At 31.1% G+C, this 24,070-nt stretch overlaps 4 protein-coding genes across 6 annotated transcripts; 3 read left to right on the forward strand and 1 right to left on the reverse strand.

The window, feature by feature from the left end:
• Positions 1-1,368: 1,368 nt before the first annotated feature.
• LOC115882453 (T-cell activation inhibitor, mitochondrial) lies at positions 1,369-4,216 on the forward strand. Its single transcript, XM_030900519.1, has 6 exons — positions 1,369-1,724; positions 1,777-2,064; positions 2,136-2,299; positions 2,415-2,659; positions 2,709-2,925; positions 2,981-4,216. Exons 1-6 carry the CDS (start codon positions 1,477-1,479, stop codon positions 3,283-3,285), a joined length of 1,467 nt encoding a protein of 488 aa, XP_030756379.1. The 5' UTR covers positions 1,369-1,476; the 3' UTR covers positions 3,286-4,216.
• Positions 4,217-8,193: 3,977 nt separating this feature from the next.
• Positions 8,194-17,457, reverse strand: LOC115882541 (xaa-Pro dipeptidase-like). The gene is made up of 8 exons (XM_030900694.1): positions 17,016-17,457; positions 14,926-15,173; positions 14,685-14,863; positions 11,397-11,472; positions 11,152-11,331; positions 10,613-10,824; positions 10,299-10,469; positions 8,194-8,538 (listed from the first exon to the last, which is right to left on the reverse strand). The coding sequence occupies exons 1-8, from the start codon at positions 17,210-17,212 to the stop codon at positions 8,281-8,283; spliced, it is 1,521 nt and encodes a 506-aa protein (XP_030756554.1). The 5' UTR covers positions 17,213-17,457; the 3' UTR covers positions 8,194-8,280.
• A 144-nt stretch (positions 17,458-17,601) lies between these two features.
• Positions 17,602-18,966, forward strand: LOC115882543 (mitochondrial mRNA pseudouridine synthase Trub2). The gene is made up of 6 exons (XM_030900695.1): positions 17,602-17,858; positions 17,918-18,109; positions 18,163-18,379; positions 18,440-18,576; positions 18,631-18,745; positions 18,812-18,966. Exons 1-6 carry the CDS (start codon positions 17,741-17,743, stop codon positions 18,942-18,944), a joined length of 912 nt encoding a protein of 303 aa, XP_030756555.1. The 5' UTR covers positions 17,602-17,740; the 3' UTR covers positions 18,945-18,966.
• A 200-nt stretch (positions 18,967-19,166) lies between these two features.
• Positions 19,167-23,951, forward strand: LOC115882540 (molybdenum cofactor biosynthesis protein 1). Of its 3 annotated transcripts, none has more exons than XR_004050202.1 (7): positions 19,167-19,653; positions 19,736-19,829; positions 19,889-20,056; positions 20,112-20,563; positions 20,661-20,892; positions 22,146-22,258; positions 22,535-22,900. XR_004050202.1 is itself a non-coding variant. In XM_030900692.1 (7 exons), exons 4-7 carry the CDS (start codon positions 19,900-19,902, stop codon positions 23,197-23,199), a joined length of 1,506 nt encoding a protein of 501 aa, XP_030756552.1. In that variant the 5' UTR covers positions 19,219-19,412; positions 19,614-19,653; positions 19,736-19,829; positions 19,889-19,899; the 3' UTR covers positions 23,200-23,951. The 3 variants fall into 3 exon arrangements, 2 of the variants coding, with proteins under 2 accessions (XP_030756551.1, XP_030756552.1); XM_030900692.1 differs by lacking the exon at positions 22,146-22,258 and having other exon boundaries at positions 19,219-19,412; positions 19,614-19,653; positions 22,535-23,951; XM_030900691.1 differs by lacking the exon at positions 22,146-22,258 and having other exon boundaries at positions 19,177-19,653; positions 22,535-23,951.
• Positions 23,952-24,070: the final 119 nt, after the last annotated feature.

Here is a 24,070-nt window from a genome sequence, read left to right on the forward strand (position 1 = left end):
AATAAAAAATTTGGGAATTCTAGAAAAAGTAAAAGAATTTTAGGATAGTGATTTTTTGAATATCAATAAAAGATCTAAAATTATTTTGTTGGATTATGTTTACATTATCAGTAATCTTCTCCAAAAAAAAACATTTCTCTTTTATTTTATGTAATCAGATATTTTGTCAATTCCCAAAGAAATTACCTATAAATTATGTCTGTAGTTCTATTTTTTAATGTTTTTAAATCAAAATAATTTTAGTAACAGGGTAATAGATGCAAGGGAATTCACTTTGACTTAAGCGCTTTTTCCTAATCAGCTTGTAATATTTATTTATTTAAAATACTAAATTATAACTAATTCTTAATTAAAAAATAATTCCCTCTTGCATCGATTAAATTAGTAAATGTTTATAAGACTAACATTAGCTGGTCTATCAAAGACTAAGTACAGGGCGAACTCGTTTTTCAAAAAACTGGGCCACCCTGTGTATGAATATGATTTTAAATTAATTTGTATACAAAGCATATTATGTTTAATTTTAAAATGTATTATATTTGTATTTAAGTAGTTTTATTAAGACTGACGCTAATTATTCTATTACTTAAAAAGTAGAGGGGGTGTTAAAATTGTTAACGTCTGGTATGGCTTATCAGAAAGTTTAAGAGTTTTATGTTTATGTTAAAAACTAAAAGCAACAAAAATTGCATAGAAAATTCTACACCCTGTATTAGCAAAAAAATTCCTAATAAAATTTATTGTTTAATAAACAAAACAAGTGTCTATAGTCTATACATTGTAAATATTGTTTTTTTATCATTATTATAGAAAAATAATGTCTTATATTCATGCAAAAACTTGTATTTTTTTAAATTAATTTTTAAATAAAGGCATCGTAATATGTTTGTAATGGGTATTTGTTAGATTATGGTATTAAGTATTTCTGAAATTATTTGTAGTAGATTTCTTAATTAAGCTAATAGTTTCTTCGTTATAATAGACTCCTTAATGTTCTGCTTCCTTAATACAAAAATTTCGTTTATACATTTGACTATTTGAAGAATTTGAAAACATGCGTCCTAAGTAGGGTTGAGGCGCTTTTTTAAAAATATCGATATTAGTACGGGATCGATTAATCGATAATTAAGAACATCGATGTTAATGAAACATACCGCTTGCTCGAAAGTTAAAATATATTTTGTCCAACTCGGGAAGCGAGAAGGTATCACTTGTTTACCATTTTAATGTAAAGGTAAATTCATTAAAACCATTTTTGGAGGACCTCTGGCAAAAGGTCACTTTTCTCTCTTTGGAGCGATTTCAGGATATATCGTCGACGAAACATCGATACACACCGCCCAGCTCTAATTTTTGTTGTCAAAACATGGTCAAAACACGTCAAAACCAGTTCAAAAGAACTAAAATTTTAACCTCACTTTTATTTCTAAATTTTATTATTATGTAAGTTAAAAATACGCACTTTCTGCTTCGAAAATGTTAAGGAAAAGTTTATTATCGGTTAATTTTTTCCCAACAACATTCATACGAAACCTCACATCGACGGAAGTATCATCAGCCCTTAGACCCTTTTATTTCTCCGTACATCCGGACCTTTTTGGTCAACACCCAAAAGAAAGGGCCATCAACGAGACTTCTTTGCAGCAGCTGAGCTCAGTTTTAGAAGCCCTTCAAAGTTCTAAATATTCCAGACCCATCACGCTACCGTTTTATGTCAAAAATAGGTAAATAAATAGTTTGGATTTCTTGAACTTTTATAGAAAAAAATCTTTGTAGGAGTGATCCTAATGAGGCAGTTAGGTTGATAAAAATCTATCTAAAAGAACCTGATATTGAAACTACTATAGTAAACATATTAAAGGCCTGTAATTTACCAACTGAACATTTGGAACATTTAGTTGAGAGCAACGGTAAAGAAAAAAGTCAAAATATTTATAATGAGAAAGAATGGGTCTCTGTCCGGTATAAAAACGAATATGATTTTACGAAAATGAATAAAAATCATCCTCTTTTTGCTACTTATATTATGCAGCAAAAAATTAAAAAGGCCAGGGAAAGTCTAAGGTAAAAATATATATTAAAATGTATAGTTCTTCTCATATAACTTCTCCTATTTCCTGTTCTCATTATTATAGATTGAGAAATTGGTTACAGCAAAATTGTTCAGAGGCATTAGAAAAATGCAAGAGTGGCCAAGCTTCTAGAATAGAAATCAAACGTCTGAAAGAAGAAGTGGTAAACAATTTTAAATTAAAAGAAATTATCTGGGATTGTGGATGGAATGGGACTCATTTTAGAGGTCAGAAAAAATTGTTAGTAACATGTTTTCTTCCTTTTAACTAAAAATCTGTATTTTGTTTTTTTTTTGTTTTTTTAGGGATGTTATATGTAGTATTTTCTGATTAAATTTTTAGGTTGTCTCTTGGCCTTCAAATCCCTTATGGAACAACATCCTGAACAGAAAAAAGTACTTGTTGGGCAGGTCCTAGTATTTTCATATTTTACCGGCATCAGTTTGGATGGCCATATTATGTTGTTTAGTGGCGAAGTTCGTCATAATTGGTTAGATTTTATTAAAAAAATTAGACTACACCGAAAAGCATTGGAGCGGGTACCATTTTATGAAAGGTCTCTATCTCATGTTTTGAGGAATATGAAGGTAAGTTTGTATTATTATAATATTGATAGAAAATAAGTGTTGTATTTAGGTTGGAAGAAGAAAATTTATGCCTAAAGTAATGGTTGGAGAATATGAAAGAAATTTAAAGCAGCTAACAACTTCAATTAGTGATTATGTTGGACATAGAGCATATCCAGAGAACTGGCCAAAAACTATGGAAAAATATGAAATTGTTGTTGAAAGCGAAGCAGGTCCAATGATGGTCAGTCCTACAGGACAGTTCATAGTTCCAGCTTCTATACCAGGTAATACTAAACTGACTTAATATAATAACAATTACCCTAAATCCTAATTCCCTAGGTCCACTTTTGGTAAATTTTATCACAAGTAGTTTTCAAGAAGCTGATGATAAAATTAAGAATTATAAGAAAGACAAAATAATGGAAAAACAGTTACATACCAAGTGTGTTTATGAACTGAATTTGTCAGCTCTTCACAAAGATGATAACATCACTCCAGAATTAATGATAAAGTTTTGTATAAAACTCTTAGAAAGTAAAGAACAAGTAAGAGATTTCACTAAAAATTTACATGTAAATGTAGCAACATATTATTCTGTACTTTCTGATGGTATTGTTTGTATTCCATGGAACTTTAACTTATAAGAAATCTTCAGTAAAGACGCGTGCACATCACGCCAGAACAGTGAGCTAAGCCTACTGGCAAAATAATGGATCGTAGACGGTAGGTATGGTCAAGTAACAAAAGTTAACAAAACAAGCATTATTATTGTGTTTAAAATATAATTTATGTTTAAAAAAAATGTATCAATCCCAATCTTTTGACCAACCCCAAGGCTGTGTCTCGTGCTTGTTTGTTTCTATAGTTCTCTAAATCCACATGCCAGAAACATTCTTGATTTCTATATAATCTTATGAACTCAATTGTTAACTATTTAGTTTTGGAGGTGTTATGATAGCGAAATTCTCAAAAAAATACCAAAACAAAAAATACGCGCTAGAAAAATGTACCTGGCCTGTCTTTGATGTGTACAGGGGGACAGCTGTAAGCCAGTGATTAGTCTTCCATGGTGAGAAAACGCTACTTTATTTGTGTTGTCTCGAAATTACAATGCACACGGGACCAGTATTGGCCTGGCTCACTGTCCTGGCTTGACTACTGGCGTCATATGCTTGCGCCTTAAGGTTATATTGTTCTTGTACCAAAAACAGTTGGTCATTTTTATATATAAAATATTTTACATGTCTATAGGTGAAGCTTAAACTTACATTATTTGTTGTCTATTAAAATATTAAAGTAAAAACAGTTGTAACTGTATTTTACTCTAGTCAAACATATTAGGTATTATTTACATATTATAGTTATTTTGAAAATGAGAGAGTTCTTGAACCTTAAAGTGTATAATATATTCTTTATTTTAGTTTTCTTGGGTATTAGGTTCTGGTTTCTTCTTTTCTCTAAATTAAGTCATAGTACAAATAAGGAGAAAATCTTTTTTCGTGGTGATCTTTAATCTTCAAAGAACAAACGTTTTGGTCAAAAGCCTTCATCAGTGTTAACATTTTGACATTCTGTAACAATAACTAAGACAGTCATACAGATATAAAATGAATAAGTAAATGAAATTATGGGAAATACATAAAAGAAACACATTAAAACCTTCTAAAAATATAACAGCCCTGGTGTAGATTGCATAAATGGACGGCAAAAAAAGGTCAGTAAATGGTAAAAACAATTACATTAAAATATTAAAATTCATTTCAATTAACTTTCAGTTTCCTTTCATCGTTTTTTTTTCTTTCATTGTTTTTTGTTTCATTTGTCATTTATTTATTTATTTTATTTTACTTATTCGAAACAACAGAAATTCAATTAACCACAGAGATATACCTTGTGAACGGAACGCGTTACATAGGAAATCCCATTTAGATTTTGAAAAGGTCAAATATTATCTCCCCAGATGATTTTATGCAAAAGTTGTATTAGGATTTTTTGAAGAGGCGTTAAAATTGTACTTTCGTCTAGAATTTCGTTTTATTTGGAATAGGCATCTAAAAAATATTTGCAAAAATCTTTCAATACTTTGAAATTACTAAAATTTTATAATACGGCCCAGAGAAAGCTACGATTAAAATACCAACAAAAATATGATTTTGTCATTGTCAAATTTATCAATTATCAAATTGTCAATATCACATTATTTCTACAATCGAAGAAGTCGATCGGCGAAAGATCCTGTACTCTTTTCCTACTGTAACCCCATAGACGGGAGTCAATGTTTTTTTTTCTTCAATAGACCATTCCAGAACACGTGACTTTGACAAATCCGCCATTTTCGCTGGGAGGCATACAAACCGTATATAAACCATTAACTTGCATTCATTTCTTTGTGTTTTTAGTCTTTTATAGCGTTATAGACATATTTTTTTAATTCTTAATTTTCTTTAATCCTCAATTTTAATTATCCTAGAATCAGTAGGTCAACCAATTAAGGGGTATTTTTATGAGGCCGAATTACAGAAGACAAAGTCTCCTGGTATTGATCTAGTTGAAATAATGCTAGGTCACCACCAGAAAAATAATAATAGACAATTTTATGTGAAGTGGTTAGGCTTTTCTTCCATGTTTAACTCATGGACTGATGTTTCAGATATTGTTTAAAATTTATAATATTTAAAATTTATAAACCAAGGTTTATACTATTAGAAATAAACACATATTTTTTTTAAATCGTATTATATTTAAATAAATCTACATTTATTAGTAGTTAATACTAATAATAATCTTTACTTCAAGGAATGTAACATACAAATGTAAAAATACAAAATAGTATATACAGAAAATGAAATGATGTCACACAATATTTATTGACTTGTCTACAGGAAATCTGAGAGATATAGCTCTATATCAAATTAACAAATTTTTCAATTGTTCAACTACTCTTTACTTCTATCTCAAACTACTCTTTACTTCTATTAATTTGACTGGAGTGGCAACCTATTTAACAACTTTACACTCATGTACCAAGGACCCTTCTCATAGAGGCTCAGCTGATATCTTAGGATTTCAAAATCCACAGTTCTTGTATTATAGGCATACTCAGCCGAGACTTCACGAAAAATATTCTTGGCATATATTTGATCTGAACACAGCCCTGTTATCGTTCATATTCAGCTGATTTTCCAAAAGTGCAATCCTTGTCGTGTATTTGGGTTTATCGTCTTCTATCTCAGACTATTTAAATTGAATAAAGTTGATTAACGATTGGAGGATTATGAAAATTCACTGGTCGATTTTCATCTTTTATAGCAACATCTTTAACTAAAAATAAAAATACTTTATACGCTTGTATATATCTTAGTATAAATAACAAACCTCTGATTCGTTTTTAAATCTTTTTCTTAATCTGCCAAATCTAGAAGATGACTTGTAGGGTTGAAGACAGGAAGGGGTTGGAGACAGGATGAATATCCCAAATTTTGGTTAAATTAGACTTATCTCCTAACATAATTCGTCTTAAAAACAAAAACATATTTTTCGCTAATTTAAACTCAATAAATGATAATTTTGCACAACGGACTTACCAGTTATAAAGTCTTTGGAACAAATTTGTTTCTTTTTAATCTCACTTTCATACAAATCATTTCAAAGCTTTTAACCACACTGCTCTTCGAACATTAGATAATGCATTTAAATTATTTCCTCTGTTGGTCAAAGCAGCATGATTTGGGAAAAATTAGACATTATCATGTATTAAACACTTAATTATTTTCTTAGACAAGGAAATCCTTGTCTAAGAAAATTACTCTATTTGTTACCTTCAAATTTTTGTAAACAAAATGTGACCAAAGAATAATGTGACATCGAGTTTGACAATGACACAATCACATTTTTGCTGGTATTTTATTTGTAGCTTTTTCTGGGCCGTATTATAAATTTTACTAATTTAAAGGTAGATTTTTTCTATTCAGAATGTCATCTTCTATCGAATAAAGTAAAAAATACCGAGGGTGTCATTTAAAAATCAAAAGTTGTAGTCATTTCCGGTGAAACAGGAAAGAATTTTAATTTTAATGTAATTGTTTTTTACCATTTATTGATTTTTTTGCCGTCCATTTACTGTTAACCTAATCTAAGTGATCATTTTGATGCAGTTTATACGAGGGCTGTTATATTTTTACAAGGTTTTTATGTCTTTCTTTTATGTATTTCTCATAATTTTGTTTACTTATTCATATTATATCTCTATGACTGTCTTTGTTATTGTTACAGAATATCAAAATGTTAACACTGATGAAGTCTTTTTTAACCGAAACGTTTGTTTTTTGCAGATTAAAGATTTAAAAAAAAAAGTTTTTTGCAGATTAATTTTTTTTGCAGAAAAAAGTAGCTTTTCTCCTTATTCGTCCTATGAATTAATTTAGAGAAAAGAAGAAACCAAAACCTAATACCCAAGAGAACTAAAATAAAGATTGTAGTTATTTTTATAAAATAGTAAGCAAAATATAAATGCAATCATTTTTATCAGGTACTGCTTTACAAAACGCGCTTATTTCATAAAGCTGTTTTCACATTTGGAGAGTAGTTTTAGGGGGAAAATGTAACACCGTGCTTTGGCCGCAAGAATGGCCCCAAATGGCCGAAAAATCAATTTTTCGCAAACATCTGCCAAAATATGCAATTTACAAAAATAAGTTTGTAAAAATCTGAAAATTTTTGAACCAATGAATGTTTGCCCGGTTTTTTTTTATTATCATAAAATATGACAAAATTCAAACAAGCTCCAAAATGTGGTAGCTGTTGATTCTACCTTTTAAATGAACTTTGAATCATCAAAAAATATTAAATTTTAGCCGAGTTATTAAATAATTTGTCAATATTCATCAATCAATGATACGTTTATGAAATCTATCTCGGAATATCTCGATAATTACTAATTCAACGTAAAAATGATAAGGACTATTTTTGTAGATAATTACCTAAGTTGCATTTTTTATTCCAAGAAAATTTTTGTAAATTGCATATTTTGGCAGATGTTTGCGAAAAACTGTTTTTTCGGCCATTTGGACCATTTTTTCGGCCAGACCTGATGGTGACCGAACACGGTGTTACAATTTTTTCCCTAAAACTATTCCCTGAAAGGCACACAATCCGCCTAAAAAGTGAAGGTCGACGAATTACACCGAGACTTGAGTCTTTTCGTGTCCTTATTTACTGGACTATTTATGTGCAAATCGTTTTGCGTATGTCTCGAATTCTAACCTACAAATGTTTTCTTTTTGTATTTTATAAGTTTGTATACCATAATCTATAATTTATAATATATTTTGCAGTGAATTAATAAATACATTGCAAATAGTAAACTACTTATATAGTTACTATATAGTTATACTTTTAAACAATCATTAAACTCAGTCAATTTTAACATATTGCACATGTTTTAATGTATATATTTTTTTATTTTATTTTACTTCGCTCTGTTTGAACACATCTTAAACAAACATATGTTTATTGTTAGGATGTCTGTGATGTTTAGGATTAAAGAAATAAAATTATTTTTGTTACAAATAAAATACATATATTATTTCTCATAGTTACATATATCACTGGTATAAAAATATATGCTCATTAAGGCATTGTCATTTTTTACCATACAAACAATTTTTACCATACGAACAATTTTTATCTAGGTATTTTGATTCGTCAGCCTGATCGTTATTCATCCATTCCTCAATGTCGGCAACTGTTCTAGGAACTTTAGTTAAGTCTTCAGCTCCATGTTCTGTGACAAGAATATTGTCTTCTATACGTACGCCTCCAAAATTTCTGAATCTATTAATGACTTCCGGTACGAGAAAATCTCTAAGGACAGGGTCATTCAAGGCTTTTTCCAGAAGCTAAAAATTCTTAAATTTTATTTGGAAAACAAAGTTAGGTTAGTTCATACTCCGGATATTAAGTCTTTATTTAATAATTAATGGTAAGGATATTAAATCATGGCATTAGAACCATGAACGCTATTATTTTTTTACGTTGATACTTATTTTTGATGTTAGGACTTGTTGATGTTAAAGTGAAGGGTTAAGATCTGATGTATGAACTAGGGGTCATGGTACAAAGAAAACAAGGTATGACCGATAGCGGCTCCAATTTCGTTAAGTTTGCGCATACCACCTGTGACGTCATACGCCATACAAAAAAATATCCATATTGTTCAATTGCCACTAATAAAAAAAGACCTTAAATAGGAAAGAATTAGGACAAAACCCCAAAAGCTATGTCAAATCATCGAGCTTGACATTTGAAAAATTATTTTCACATTTTGACACAATCAAATTTCACAGATGACACAATCTGTTTGACAATTTGAAATTAGCGCGCAGAGCTCGCCGACCAATGGTGCCGTGTATCACCTGTCACGTAGTGACCAACCTGCGCAATATCATACCTTGTATTCTTTGTATCATGAACTAGGGGTGGGCAAAGACTAAACGAGTCGTTCATTTGAACGAGTATTAAAAATGAATCGTGAGATTCGATTCATTGCTTGTAATCCGGTTCGTTTCATTGAATCGTAGCCAGTACGGATCCATAAGATTTGAACGATGAGCCGTAAAAAAGAATCGTGAGAACTGAATCGGATCACAATGCGATCGTCGGTTCAAAGATTCGTGGGAATTGATTCATTGCTTACAATACGGTTCGTTCAGTTGAATCGTGGGCAGCACGGATCCATAAGATTTGAACGATGAGCCGTAAAAAAGAATCGTGAGAATTGAATCGGATCATAATGCGATCGTGAGTTCAGAGTCGTGAGAATTGATTCATTGCTTCTACGGCGCGGCGCCGGTGGGCGGTGATATAGGCAGGCACCAATATTTAGACTTAAACAAAAGCCCTAAACAAACATCAAAACAAAGCCCTAATAAACATCATAAAATGCAAACGATAAGAAAGTTATTTACAAGAAAAAAACTTATTTATACTGTGCTTAGTACGGGAGAATCTGTAAGGTATTTAATTTTCACGTTAATATTTTTATTGTAAAATAATATTACCGACTATTACATGTCGGACTAAAAGATGAAATCGTGTTTTTATGCAACTCCAAATAAATATTGTTGGACTCCGCTCAATGTGATAAAAAACGGCATCAGCGATGGTTATAAAATGAAGATCGCTGTCATTTTATATGTAAAATTATATGGGAAATGTCATCGATGTTCATTTCCAAGCCAACTGGACGCCATTTTTTTTTGGTCATGCGGTATTATATACTATTTATTATGATTATTAAATCGGAATTAAAATATGGCTCTAAAAATATTAAATTGGTATTAAGAAATCTTAATAAATAGTATATATAAATTACAAATTCCAATTACGCCAGTGTCATAAAGTGTTGAAAAACAAATGAAAGAACTGTATATTTCTTTTTCTGGTCCCTTACGTAATTATCCTACTAAATTATCGCCGGTAGTGCCAGTTACGATTCTTGCTTTTATGAAACGTAAATTGTGCATGTGGTTCGTTCAAATGAACGAATCGTAGGAGTCGATTCAATATGAGAAATTGAATTGTGTGATTCGATTCACTAAAAAGAATCGTAATGCCCATCACTAGTATGAATGAACCATCCATAACTTTGATTTCTTACCGGTTCAATAAAGTAACATCCTGGTTCAATTGTAAATACCATCCCTGGTTTTAAAATTCTGGCTGTTCTTAGTTTATTCAAGCCTGGCTTGGTTGGTCTTTCTGGTTGACCAGCTAAATACCCTCCTACGTCGTGAACGTCCAAGCCCATCAAATGGCCCAAACCATGAGGCTAAAAGTTTAGTTTCATGACATTCCATTCCGATTGTGAATTTTTATATTCTGTTTAAGCTAATTTTTGAGTTTGTGCTATTTAACTCGAGATAAATGAAACAATTACACATAAAAGACAAACAAATTGAGAATGTGATTTACTTGAAAAATAGCTCCTAATCCAGCTTCAAGCATATTTGTGACGTCTCCTTGTAGAAGACCACCTTTCTTCAGTTCTTCTAACAGAATTTTGTTTGCTAGACTGTGCATATCTACCCAAGATACTCCAGGTTTAACAGCTTTATGAACTGCTCTGTTTGCTGATAAAACAGCTTCATAAATCAACTTTTGATCAGGGGTAAATTTTCCATTAGCTAAAATTATTGTATTTGTTAAAAACATATTCTGTACAGAATTACATCATCTGGGATAATATGTTTTGCTACAGTTTTGTTAAATACTTTTTAATGTCTTTGTTTTTGTGTCTTTCTATTGTGCGTAAACAATTAAATATTTATTTCTGTCCAGAAATTGACTAACTACAGGTATGCTAAATCTAGAGCAGTATTACATCATCTGAGTTAATATGTTTTGCGTAAACAATTAAACAAATGATTAATTCTTATGTGTATCTTGAGGACGTTTTTAAAGTGGGTACGCTGTATATTTTCTATATTTAATCAAAGGATTCTGCACAATACCTGGAAATGAACAAGTAATGTCAGCAGCGTATCCAAAGTAGTTTCCTCCCATGTCAAAAAGACAGAAGGCGCCATCTTTAATCGGAGAACTGTTAGGAGCACCTGCATGACCGTAATGTAGAATGGCTCCGTTTACACCAGAGCCACAGATACACGTGTACGACACGTGGCGACAGCCACCTTTGAGAAATTAAATTAAAAAATTAACGATTGGATACAAATATAACAAGCATAACGAGTATTACCTTTCTTGTAGCATGCATTTAAAAACTCTGATTCAGCCTGGTATTCGTAATTTCCTGGTCTTATTTTTTTCATAACCTTAAAATAAAAAATATACAGGGTTCCTAAAAACTATCAGTTTCTATTTCAGATTTTCATTTCAGTCCTCTTTATTAAATATGAGGGAAATAGAAGAGCACAATGTTTAGCTCTGTATAGATGATGACATAAATATGACATTATGGTATTTGTGGAAAGGGTATTTAATCACTAATGACCTATGCAAGAAATATACGCTACATCCCATCTAAAGAACCACATCTTCAGTGTAAAAATTTATCTGAATCGCCCTGTATGTCTGAAAATATTTTTTAAAATGTACAGGGTGGGTCAAATTGGACGCTTTTAAAGGGAAACATCCTTTTCTATAGGAGATAAACGAAAAGTAATATCGGTGTCTTGAGCTCAATTTTTATCAAAAACATGGTGGTGAAAACCGCACATCGATATCTGTTACGAGGTGTTTTTAAAAAATGTACATTTTTAACAAATCGCTGTAACTTTTTTCTATGGAAAATTTTGAATTTTTATGAAAACATTTCCAAAGCACCTTTTTAAGTAGAATTTTATGGTTTAAGCATATTTTTTTTTAAATTAGTAATTTAAGAGTTATCAGCAGAAAAATTATTTTTTATTTGGGACACTCTGTATATTTTTAATTAACATAAAAGAACTTAAAATTACTTTTCCAAAAATATAGAACACTTGATATTTTGTTCTAGCCCCTTCAAAATACAGAATTTTTAAAAGTTCGCCAATTTTAACTAGTAGGTTTTGGACCCCTTATTGGTGATCTGCCCCTAATGGAACTCGAAAACATATTTTTCCAGCAAGAAGAGGCACCGCCTCAGAACGCTGATGTTATCAACAAATTTTTACAGCCAATTTCGAGAATAACTGAATAGCTAACCAAGATCCCTGCCGTTGGCCGTCGAGGCCGCTGGACTTAGTACCTATGGATTTTTATCTTTGCGGAAGAATAGGGGTTCTTATTTTTAAATTGCCCATGTAATCTAGACAAGAATTAGAAGTACTTAGCGGTTATGCGAAGGTATCTTTCACCCCCACTGTGTATAAAAACGGTCCCGTCTGTCCATAACAGAAGACGGTCGACATGTCGAACACATGTAGCAAAATCTCATGTCATCGTTTGCTATTAATTTTTATTGTTATTAGATATAGTTTAAATGTGTTGATGTTGTTAAATATATAGTCTGTCCAACGACAAAATCCTTGACAGTGATAGATGTGTATGTCATTTTAATTTCAAAGTAGTTTATTTTATTTTACAAAGAATTAAGTTGGTACAATTGGAACGCATAATTAATATAAGCTTTTTTCGTTTTCCTGTTATTACCGATTCTGAACCGTCCTAGAACTGTGAAGCGTATGCGCAGAAGGAAATATGAAGACATTATTTCATTTGCGCATGCGCTGCAGAGTCCTAGGACGGTTCAAAATCGGTAATAACAGGAAAACGAAAAAAGCTATATTTAAATTTTGAGTGACAAGTGATTACTTCAAAATATTGTGAAAAAAACTGTATAAAACTGAAAAAATCTAATCTTGGTTAATTAACTTTAATCTTAATTTGTTTCTGCAGAACTAAAATGTATTATTTACCTATCGTGTGGTGTTATTTTACAGATACTCCAGTTTTTGGTACCATATTTGAGATGGTATACAACTTTATTTGTGGCAAATACAACTCTCTGGCCATAGACTCTGGCGGTCTCTGTGCACCGAATATTAACCGTAAACTATGGTCTGGGTTAACACTTAATTTTCCCTCGAGGTTTCCTCCACTTAATTTTAAAAAATACGAAACACAAGTAACAACGCAGTCCAAAATGCAAAATGCAAAACATTTATCATTTCTATTTGACATAATTTGACACAAAATTATAACCTATAATTTGGCAAGAGTTTGACAATTCTCAAAAATCTTAAGTCGAGTTCATACGTATAGGCGTCCGTTTGTTGTTCATCGTTGCGTTACCAATAATATTGAAATATGATCTGTCATTTTTGAAATAAACCAATAAAACTGGTTAAAAACAACAAGAGACGACGCATGACGTATTTATTTATAAACCCATCCATAGTTAACTTAAAAAATATTAGAAACTTTTTTTAGCGAAATAAATGGATTGGTATGGAAGTCATCTGCTTTTTTTCTGTCATCGTCTGTCGAAATCTTACCGGAGAAAAAAAACAGAGTATAGTTTAAATTGTTAAAAAATTTTGCATCTCCCATTGCAAATAATATTTTCGTTTTAATTGCTACTCACAGCTAAATTTTTTTTGCATTACAGACGGTGCCGTTCAAAGCCTATTTATTCAAAGTGGGCGAATTTTTAAAAACTCTATATCTCGAAGAGGAATCCAGCAAAATATCAATTTTCGATATTTTTGGAAAGGTAATTTTAAATTTTTTTCAACGAATTAAAAATATACGGGGTGTCCCATATAAAATATTAAATTTTCTGTTGATAAAACTTAAATTATTAATTTGAAAAAAATTATACTTAAACCATTAAATTCTACGTAAAAAGGTGCTTTGGAAATGTTTTCATAAAAATACAAAATTTTCCATAGAAAAAAAGTTACAGCGATGTGTTAAAAATGCACATTTTTAAAAAACACCCCGTAACTTCGAAACGGTAACAGATATCGATGTGCGGTTTTCACCATCGTGTTTTTGATAAAAATTGAGCTCCAGACACCGATATTAGTTTTCGTCTATCTCCTATAGAAAAGGATGTTTCCCTTTAAAAGCGTCCAATTTGGCACACCCTGTACCTTACTAATTTCTGCATATTTTAAAAAAAAGGACTGAAAATCTGAAATAGGAAACCTGCAAGAGTTTTACAAGACAACTTAAGTAGTGATGTACATATATAAAATACCGTATGATCGAAAAAAAACGGCGTCAAAGATAGCTGGGTAATGACAATCGATGATAATTTTGGCGAGGTCGAGACGTCATTACTTGGCCTGTACTCTTCTCTCTCTATTTTTTAATGGGGCTTGCTGCCAGTTGACCTTAAGAAGCTTGTAATAATTTTTAAATAGTGTAGTTTAAAATTCGGGATTTTTTTCGTTCTATCCTTTTTTAATCTTTCTAAGTTTTATGTCATTTTTTAGTCTAGGCCAAAATTATCGATTGTCATTCCCCAGCCGTCCTTGACGCCGTTTTTTTTCTCGATCATATGGTAATTGTTTTGTATAAAAATATAAATAATTTTTACTTGTCTGTGAGCATAACTGGATATAGAAACGACATATCTTATAACTCTAATTTCGTGTTCCGTCTTATAAACCCTTAAGTCAGCTATGACAGGAAACAGTGTCTGATCATCTACAGAAAAACCATCGATTCCTTTAAATGTAGCAGGTTTAGCTGTCAAACCACTATCAGTGTTTAGACCTTAATAAGAAAAAACATTTAATTCGTTACTAAATGAGCCTTCCAAAACTGATTATTAACACCTTTTAGAGTTAAAATTTTGTCTCTTTTTAAATCTTCCAATACTTTCTTTAATTCATCCACATAGTACACGTTAGGTACTCCATATTTTTTGGAAAAATCATTCGTTCTAGCCAATGGGCCCATCCAAACAGCGTATTCATCTGGATGTCTGGGTATAAAAAGGTAGGACTCGCCAGTTTTAACGTCTATTGCCCCATAACACTCAGGTTCGGTAACACCAAAGGTCCACATAAAATAAGATTCCTGACTGAAATGGAATATAAATACTGAAATAAGTAAGACAAATTTATTTCATAAATATTGGTTGATCTCTTTATGTTTTAAAAAGTTACAGTATAAATATTGATTTTGCATACACAGGGTGAGTTTTCTACGATGTTCTCTATGGGTATCTCGGAAACTATTGGAGAAGGAGAGCCGGTTAAATGGGGAAAGAATTGCAGTTTTGTGGGGTCATAAATATGCGCCTTTCAGATTTTTGAAAAAGTTCATGGCTTACTAGATATTTCGAAAAAAAAACAAATTTCGGCTATTTTAAAAATTGTCCCTAATTCCATTATAATCTATTTTAGACAAAAAGTTTTCAGATAAAAGTTGTAGATACATCCTTAATGAGGTTGTGTCCTCCGTTTTTTTCTTCATATGACACAAACATATGTTTTTTTAAATGGAAACCTTGGCCTATAATATTTTTTTTTTCGAAAAATTACTGAGTTATAGCCAATTCTTAACAACTTTAAACAATTTCACTTAGCCATGGAAACAAGTTCAATCGTTGTTGCTGTCAGAAATGTGACACTGTCACATCAAAACTTTGTAAATTAAAATTGTAAATATGAATTTTTCATATGAAAAAAAGGGTGTAGGATTATTATCATCATATCAAAAAAATAATGTTTTTCCCTATGTATCCAATATTTTAGATTCCGATTTTCGGATCGTGCCGGTGAGTGCATACCGGGTGCGTCTCAAAAGTTGCTCACCCCTATAACATTTTTATTTTTTCAGATAAAAAAAAACATTTAGTGTGTTAGTATATGACATAATTTAGGATTGATTGACGTATTCAATTGTTTTCGGTCACTTCCTGTTTCACCGGAAATGACTACAATTTTTAATTTTTAAATGCCAGCCTCAGTATTTTTTTTACTTTATCTGAATAGAATGATATATTATATGTCAACTTTTGACATTTTCGCATGTTTTATTTGAAATTGTAACATGCGGTTCATAACGACAATTTGTGTGTGGTACCAAATTATTCGTAAAAAAATGCTTTTTCCAAATATGCTAATGAGCCACCCTCGTTCCATTTGAAAAAATTGAGATATGATTAAAAATACGATTTGAGCATCTTTTAACTGGCCAGGATAAGTAGACATAGGGGTAAGACACTAAAAACATTAGACGGTCAAACCTATTTTTCCAAGACTCCTTCATTAAAAATTAGTGTTTTTAACACGACATGGCGCTCTAGATTGAAATTTAAAGTACAATTTTTTGAAGCGAGGACCGAAAGGAGTGACCGAAAAGAATTAAATACGTCAATCCATCCTAATTTATGTCATATACTAACACACCAAATCGTTTTTTTATCTGAAAAAATAAAAAAGTTATAGGGGGTGAGCCACTTTTGGGACGCACCCGATATACGGAAAAAAATGTGAGCTGATATTAGTGATATTGTTGACATATTTTACTCAAAAAAAATTGGAGAGTTAAAATTTTTACTGGGTTACCCTGTATAATACTACTTGCTATGGTAATCTTTTAATGCCTGTGAATTAAGATAAATAATAATTAATATAAAAAAATAAAGTAATCAAAGTATGAAGCTCAGTAATTATTTTATATAATACAAAGTAAATTTTATATATTCATTAAATACCTATTATTTAATGAATATATAAAATTTATATTGTAACTATCAACAGGTTTTCAAAGTTTTCTTTGTGATTAAAATACAATGAAAAGTATGTGCTGTATTAAAATATATAGAATGTATTAAAAATATAATTGTTAAGCATAGTCTCAGTTGGACAACCCTTTATAAAAAAAATACAAAAGTACTGTTAAATAAAGTACTTACCGAAAGACATTGTATGTAATATCTGTATCATAAAAAGGTACTTCATCGCCTCCTTGAAGCAAGACAATGGAATTCTCCGCCTTGTCTTTTAGTTTTTCCACCAGTCGCTTTCTATTTAATTCAAACAGTTCAACAGGTATTTGGTACGTATGTGGTCCCATAGAGAGAACCCCTTTTGGTATGTTGTTTACAGACATTTTATCCAGATAAACGGCACAACTTGACTATAATTAAGTGTCACTATATAATCCCTGATGTTAAATATACAATTTAAAATCTGATAAGATATGAAAATAAGGACTTATTATTAATATAAAAGTAAACAATAACCAAAAATCGTAACTTATCAATACCAGGTTTATACCGCAGATTAATAACTTGATTATAAAAATACCAATGAATACCAAAAATATTTAAACTTTTATCTTTTTTTCGTAGTGTGAGAAAAATTAAAAATACAAATCAGCTGATTGTCAAAATTTTTGAATTGGGCAATCTTTATCGATGCTTTCGTTAGCGGTGAGCGGGTGAGCGATATTATAGTTCTTATCGATATTTTTAGCCATGTCCCAACACTACAGGACTATAACAGCTGATTTTCGTGTTTCTTTGGTTACATAGTCTGTTAGTTCCTTTGTGTTGTTTAATGTAACCTCAAAATTAGTGTTTTTTGAATAATAAAACATATAGATTATTATAAAAGTTATGCCAATTAATAAAATAAAATGGTAACTGAGGCACCACTAATATGGAATAACTTAAGAGGAATTGTATGCATTTTTAAACCAGCTGAGTATTCTGTTAAAAGACTTAGAAGTGCCTTAATACACAAACTATGCCAAGGTAAATTCACATGGACACAAATTTTAATTCTTTTCATTAATATCCTACATATGATATAGATATGAATAAATTAGAAGTTAGACCACCTATTGACTATGTAGCAATTGAAGGCAACCCATCTAATAAACTAAGTGTGTCAATAAAACCAAATTTAGCAGACCATCCCTTGGTAGTTGGTCCTCGATATCAAGAACAAGACTTTGTTATCAGTTGGTCAAACTTTTTAGGCTGGAATACAAGCGGAGTTTTATGTAATAATAAAAACATTAAGTAAATAAATATTTCTGTGACTGGTCTTTTGTAGTATTTGGTTTAAAATCTGGTACTAAACAGGCAAAATATATAAGGGAAAACAAATCGGCTAGGGCATATAGAGTAAAAGGTATTTTAGGTCAGGCAACTGATAATTGTTATAGAACAGGAAAAGTTATCGAAAAATCAACATGGAAACATGTAAAAAGGGGGCATATGGAAAAATTTTTAAGTGCAATGCAAGCCTCACATCAAAAAAAAATGTTCGAGTAAGAAACTTTAATATAAATTTAAAGCACACCTAATTCATCATATACCATGTTTTTTAGATTATGTGGGGTAGATATGCAATCAGAGACAGCTTATGAACTAGCTGTAAAAGGATTGTTGAGACCAGCTAACTCAAAAATACCTGTAATTTATGGCATAAAATGTGTTGAATTTCAGCCTCCTAACTTTACTTTGGGTAACAATTACCCCCTTATTGATATTAAAATGTATTAAAACTGGCCAATTTTAGAAATACACTGCATAAATGAATATGAGACTTATCTAATGCACCTTGTTCATGAAATTGGTACAAAACTGCACTCTACAGCTCATTGTACTGCTCTTCAGTGCATTAGGCATGGCGGGTTAGTATCTAAATACATTATAAAATGGTAATAGTATTTTAAAAACGTAACTTGTTTCTGTTTCAGATTTACACTACAGCATGCACTTCTTATGAAACATTGGGACTTAGCAAATATATTAGATAATATAGCCATTTGTGATCAAATTTTAAGAGATACTAATAGTAATATACCTCAGCAAAATGCGACTTTAGTATAGATAATAAATAATTTTAAGTTTCTTTAAAGTATTTTTTCACCTACATTAAATAAAAGTTAAATACAAAAATTTAGAGTAAAGCAAGGGTATTACAGAATACCTAGAGCATAGTATAAACATAAGCACAGAATAAGTAATAACTTATATAATATGATATATTACTTATTATTACTATATTAATTAATTTATATAATAAGCTATGTAATAACCTTACAAGGGTAATAAGTTATTACTCCGGACTTTTACCGGGGGTTTTGTAGGTTATGCAACCAAAAATACATAGTTTCTAAAGAATTTCTCATGTCCTGTAATTTCTGTAGTCCTAATAAATAAGCACTTTTACGTATTCAAAATATTTTTGTGAATTAGATAAAGAAATAAACAGAAATTATCCCCCCAATCAACCAAGAGAACAAATACAATAAAAAAAAAACAATTCAGTCAAGTGAAGTCAAATAATAATTGCATGTATGTACTACATGATTTATGATTTATTTAAAATAAAATTGTTTTTAAATAGTATCATCTGGTATCATTTAGTTATTAGTAAACAAGAACTGGTACACTAAGATAACTATATAATAAGTAGTCAATTTGTAGTTAAAAAATTATGTTACATATAAGAACTTTTAATAAATTCAGGTTATTTGATTTTCAATATGTTTACAGATCAATATCCTCAATTCCATTTGAAAATCAGGTAAACAAGGTATGTATTTAAGCAAATATTCATGTGTTCCATATCCATAAGTTAATTTATATTTTTAACTAGAGCAAGTTTTATTTTTTAGATAGAAAACCTAGAAAATAATCCTCTAACAGATTCGTTTGGCAGGCATCATACATACTTGAGAATCTCTCTTACAGAAAGGTGCAACTTGAGATGTAAAACTGATAACTGATTCTGAAAGTTAAGTTTTCTACTAAAAAAAATATTTCTTTAGGTCAATATTGTATGCCCGAAGAAGGAGTATCACTAACAGAAAAAACTAAACTTTTAACTACAGACGAAATCCTGTATATTGCTCAACTATTTGTTAGACAGGGCGTTACAAAAATACGTTTAACTGGGGGTGAACCTACTGTTAGAAAAGATCTCGTTGATATTATTGGTACAATCTTAAAAAGTAAGTTTAAAGTGCGAGTTTGTAGAATATTTTATTTTAGAAAATTTAAAGAAATTACCTGGCTTAGAGACTGTTGCAATGACTACTAATGGGTTAACTTTGACCAGACAATTAGTTGCTCTACAAAGAGCAGGACTGGATATACTCAATATTAGTTTGGATACACTAAATGCAAAGAAGTATGAGAAAATAACCCGTAGAAATGGATGGAAAAAAGCAATGGCAGGTATAGACCTAGCCTTGCAACTTGGATACAACCCAGTTAAAGTCAACTGTGTAGTAATGAAAGGATTAAATGATGAAGAATTGCTAGATTTTGTTGAACTTACAAGAGATAAATCTCTCGATGTAAGATTTATTGAGTATATGCCTTTTTCTGGCAACAAGTGGCATGAAAATAAAATGGTATCGTACAAAGACATGGTCGATAATATTAAAAAGGTTTACAAAGATTTTGGTCCTTTAGAAAATGGACCAAACGATACATCTAAGGTTAGTAGAGGTTAAAATTAAACTGTTGAAACACACTCTCTCTTGCTAAGTTGCATTTTTTGTTTTAAAAAATTGATTAAATATTTGTTTCCATAAGGCATGGAAAGTACAAGATTTCAAAGGACAAATAGGTTTCATAACATCAATGAGCGAACACTTCTGTGGCTCATGCAATCGACTAAGACTTACGGCCGATGGAAACCTAAAAGTGTGCCTTTTTGGCAACACAGAAATATCGCTACGCGATGCGATCAGGGCTAAGTGTTCGGAAGATGACCTGACGACTCTGATTGGCGCGGCAGTAAAGAGAAAAAAGAAACAACATGCAGGTATTGATAACCTTAAAAATAAATTTTAGATATATAGTTGTGCACATTATTTTAAAAAAATATGTACCGGGTGCGTCTCAAAAGTGGCTCACCCCTATAACGTTTTTAATTTTTCCAAAAACAATTGAATACGTCAATCAATCCTAATTTATGTCATATACTGACATACCATCATACCAAATGTCGTTTTTTATCTGAAAAATTAAAAAAGTTATAGAGATAAGCCACTTTCGAGACGCACCCGGTAGAGTGATTAACAGCGATAGTACGTTAGACGATGGTTAGACGTTTATGGAGAACCGGTAATAGGATTTTTTTGTAGAAAAATACAATTTTTAACAAAATCCTACCACCGGTTTTCCATAAACGTCTAAAGCTTGTTTCATATAGACGCGAATCGCAAATTGCGAAAAGCGAATTGCGAAAAGCGATTTGCCAAAAAATATTTGCAAAATTTGGATCTATATCATACAGTCGCGAATTTTTAGGGACATTTCATTTTTGCCCCACTGAAAGTTACCAAAAAAAATCCTAACCTGAGATAACTCAATTTGTTTTATACATATTTATTTGTGTTTACGATCTTTATTTTATATTTTATAGCATACAATATGAGTTTAAATTTGTTTAATGATTATGAATATCGATTACGATTGTGGGATTGGAACAGAATAAGGCGCAAAATTGCCATTTACTTATTGTTAAAACGTAGAAGAGAACGGGTTTATAGCACAGGTTTATAGGTCATTTTTGGGTCATTTGGGACATGTGAAATATTCAAATTTCGTAAGCAACAAGGTGCTTATCGTAATTTAATTCAAGAAATAAGGACAAATTTTAGGAATTTTCACAGTTTCGCAAAATCGCGATTCGCGTCTACGTGAACAAGGCTTAACGTACCATGGCCGAGAATCACCCTGTATACAGCATTTCGTTAAATTAGTATAAATAGAACTAATTTTGTTAGATAAAGGTATTGAATATAAAGACTGAGGAAAGAGTATTTTAACATACTTGCCAAAATAATGTGTTGAAAATAGTACAGCCAATTTCAAGCGAGTAACCGTTGGTAATGGTTGACAGATAAACAATGCTTTAAGCGTCAGTTGTCAACCAATCGCTAGACAACTGACGTTTAAAGCTTTGTTTATCTGTCAACCATAACCAACGGTTATTCGCTTGAAATCGACTTATGTGACTCCTTCCTTAATCTTTTTACTCAATGGATAAGAAGCTTATGTTATTCTTTACAGGCATGTTCAATTTATCGCAATTGAAGAATCGTCCAATGATTCTTATTGGTGGATAGTATAAAAGTAAACTGTTTTAGTGTGTATTAAAACTAATTATTTTATAGTTTCCAAAGGTAAATAACATAGCATTAGTAATAACAGCTCTAAGTAATACAGGAAGCGTACTGTAGTTAGTTGTTTTCTTCTAGATTTTTCTTGCAAACAAACTGCTTTTATAATAATGATTCTTTTGATATTCAATTATTCTGAGTAAATCTGTTTGTGCCTGTTAGTTTCTAATTCATATAAAATAATAATTTAAGTAATTTCAAAAATTCGTTAAAAATAAAACTAGATTTTGAATTTGACTAAGGAAATTCTAAAATTTATGTTTTTTGTATATTTTTCAGATTCATCGGCAGACCTACAATCAAATTACTTTAATATTCCAAAATCAACATTGTATCATTCAAACTTATCTCATCTGTTCTCAAACCCGACATCCCTAACTCTGAAACGCTGTTATTCAACCAGAGACACTCTATCTCACGTCAACGCACAAGGAAAAGCTTCTATGGTAGACATAATAAAAAAAGAAATCACAGTTCGGAGAGCCACAGCATCGGCAGTTGTCAAAGTCGGTGCTGCCATAACCAAGCTTATTAGCGACAATTCCGTTAAAAAAGGAGACGTGCTGAGCATAGCTCAAATTTCGGGGATCTTGGGCGCGAAAAAAACTTCAGAAATAATTCCCCTCTGCCATAACATTCCCCTAACCTCAATCAAGGTTACCGCAGCCCTGGACATGCCCAATGAAGCCGTGCGCATCGTTTCCGAAGTCCAGTGCGAAGGCAGGACCGGCGTGGAGATGGAGGCTTTGACAGCTGTCAGCGTAGCGGCTCTCACTATTTATGACATGTGCAAAGCGGTGAGCAGAGATATAGTGATAACTGACGTTTGTTTGACAAGTAAAAGCGGCGGTCAAAGCGGGGATTACGAAAGGGAACAGCTGGAAGTGAGGGAGTATGATCACAGACCCATTACTAGACTCACTCCTTACGTTGGGCCTATGTAAGTAGGGTGGAAGATTAAATTGGGTTTATTTAGTACCATCGAGAGAAAAGGCCAGATGGCTGTGATGTAAAAACCTGATACATCATCGAAGAGAGACGGACTATCGTTTAGTTGACGAATGATGCCTATCGACATCTAAGCGATTTTTCTTACCAGTATGTAGTTTAAATACATTGTGAATTTATTAAAAAAGCATTTTTTTAAACTACATATGCGATTTGATAGATGTATTAAGTGAAATTGTTACTTTAATACTTTTAGGAGATAATAAAGAATAATTGTAAAACACTCTAAACAAATATTAGCCATAATTCTTATTCATTGGATTCTTTAAAATGTGATAATAATTTTTCAACATTTATCTGTGATCAATATTCAGCCCATTATTCATAGAAAAATCTGTGAAATCAAAGTATATATCCAGTGTATATAGAGTTCCGTCTATCGCCTATACTGTAGATGACGTCACGTGTACCCCATCAGGCCTTCTTTTCTCGAAGATATTACTTAAAATATATTACTCTAAGTCTATTACTTAGAATGTCTTTCCTATTATATCAATTCATATCATATTTTTTATCTCTGTTATATATTTGGACCAATGTGAGTGGCTGATTTTATATTCAAAATGGCTTACTTATTAAGTGATTTCATATTATATTTATATGTGGTGTATGTACTATTTTTTAGAAGAATATTATATCTTTATTTTTGTATACTTTTTAAATAAGAATAAAATATTATATTACCTAATTGAAGTTTTATTCCTTTGTTACACCAGTTAAAATGTTTGCTTTTATTTAAGAAACACCTTTTGTTAGACATAATACTATCCTTCAGAGTATAAAAGTAATATTAATAAATAAACAAAA

The sequence above is a fragment of the Sitophilus oryzae genome, unplaced genomic scaffold, assembly GCF_002938485.1.
Source record: "Sitophilus oryzae breed Bouriz unplaced genomic scaffold, Soryzae_2.0 scaffold_177_pilon_pilon, whole genome shotgun sequence".
In the NCBI taxonomy this organism is placed as follows: Eukaryota; Metazoa; Arthropoda; class Insecta; order Coleoptera; family Curculionidae; genus Sitophilus; species Sitophilus oryzae.

Coding starts and splice junctions, on each gene's coding strand:
- LOC115882453 (XM_030900519.1), top strand. CDS start 1,477: ATGTTAAGGAAAAGTTTATTATCGGTTAATTTTTTCCCAACAACATTC. Junction 2,300..2,414: donor GAATGGGACTCATTTTAGAG/GTCAGAAAAAAT, acceptor TTAAATTTTTAG/GTTGTCTCTTGGCCTTCAAA. Junction 2,926..2,980: donor AGTTCCAGCTTCTATACCAG/GTAATACTAAAC, acceptor CTAATTCCCTAG/GTCCACTTTTGGTAAATTTT.
- LOC115882540 (XM_030900691.1), top strand. CDS start 19,555: ATGTTACATATAAGAACTTTTAATAAATTCAGGTTATTTGATTTTCAA. Junction 19,830..19,888: donor AGAAAGGTGCAACTTGAGAT/GTAAAACTGATA, acceptor ATATTTCTTTAG/GTCAATATTGTATGCCCGAA. Junction 20,057..20,111: donor AGATCTCGTTGATATTATTG/GTACAATCTTAA, acceptor ATTTTATTTTAG/AAAATTTAAAGAAATTACCT.
- LOC115882543 (XM_030900695.1), top strand. CDS start 17,741: ATGGTAACTGAGGCACCACTAATATGGAATAACTTAAGAGGAATTGTA. Junction 17,859..17,917: donor AATACACAAACTATGCCAAG/GTAAATTCACAT, acceptor CATATGATATAG/ATATGAATAAATTAGAAGTT. Junction 18,577..18,630: donor GCCTCCTAACTTTACTTTGG/GTAACAATTACC, acceptor GGCCAATTTTAG/AAATACACTGCATAAATGAA.
- LOC115882541 (XM_030900694.1), bottom strand. CDS start 17,212: ATGTCTGTAAACAACATACCAAAAGGGGTTCTCTCTATGGGACCACAT. Junction 15,174..17,015: donor ATTACATACAATGTCTTTCG/GTAAGTACTTTA, acceptor ATTCCATTTCAG/TCAGGAATCTTATTTTATGT. Junction 14,864..14,925: donor CAAAATTTTAACTCTAAAAG/GTGTTAATAATC, acceptor TTTCTTATTAAG/GTCTAAACACTGATAGTGGT.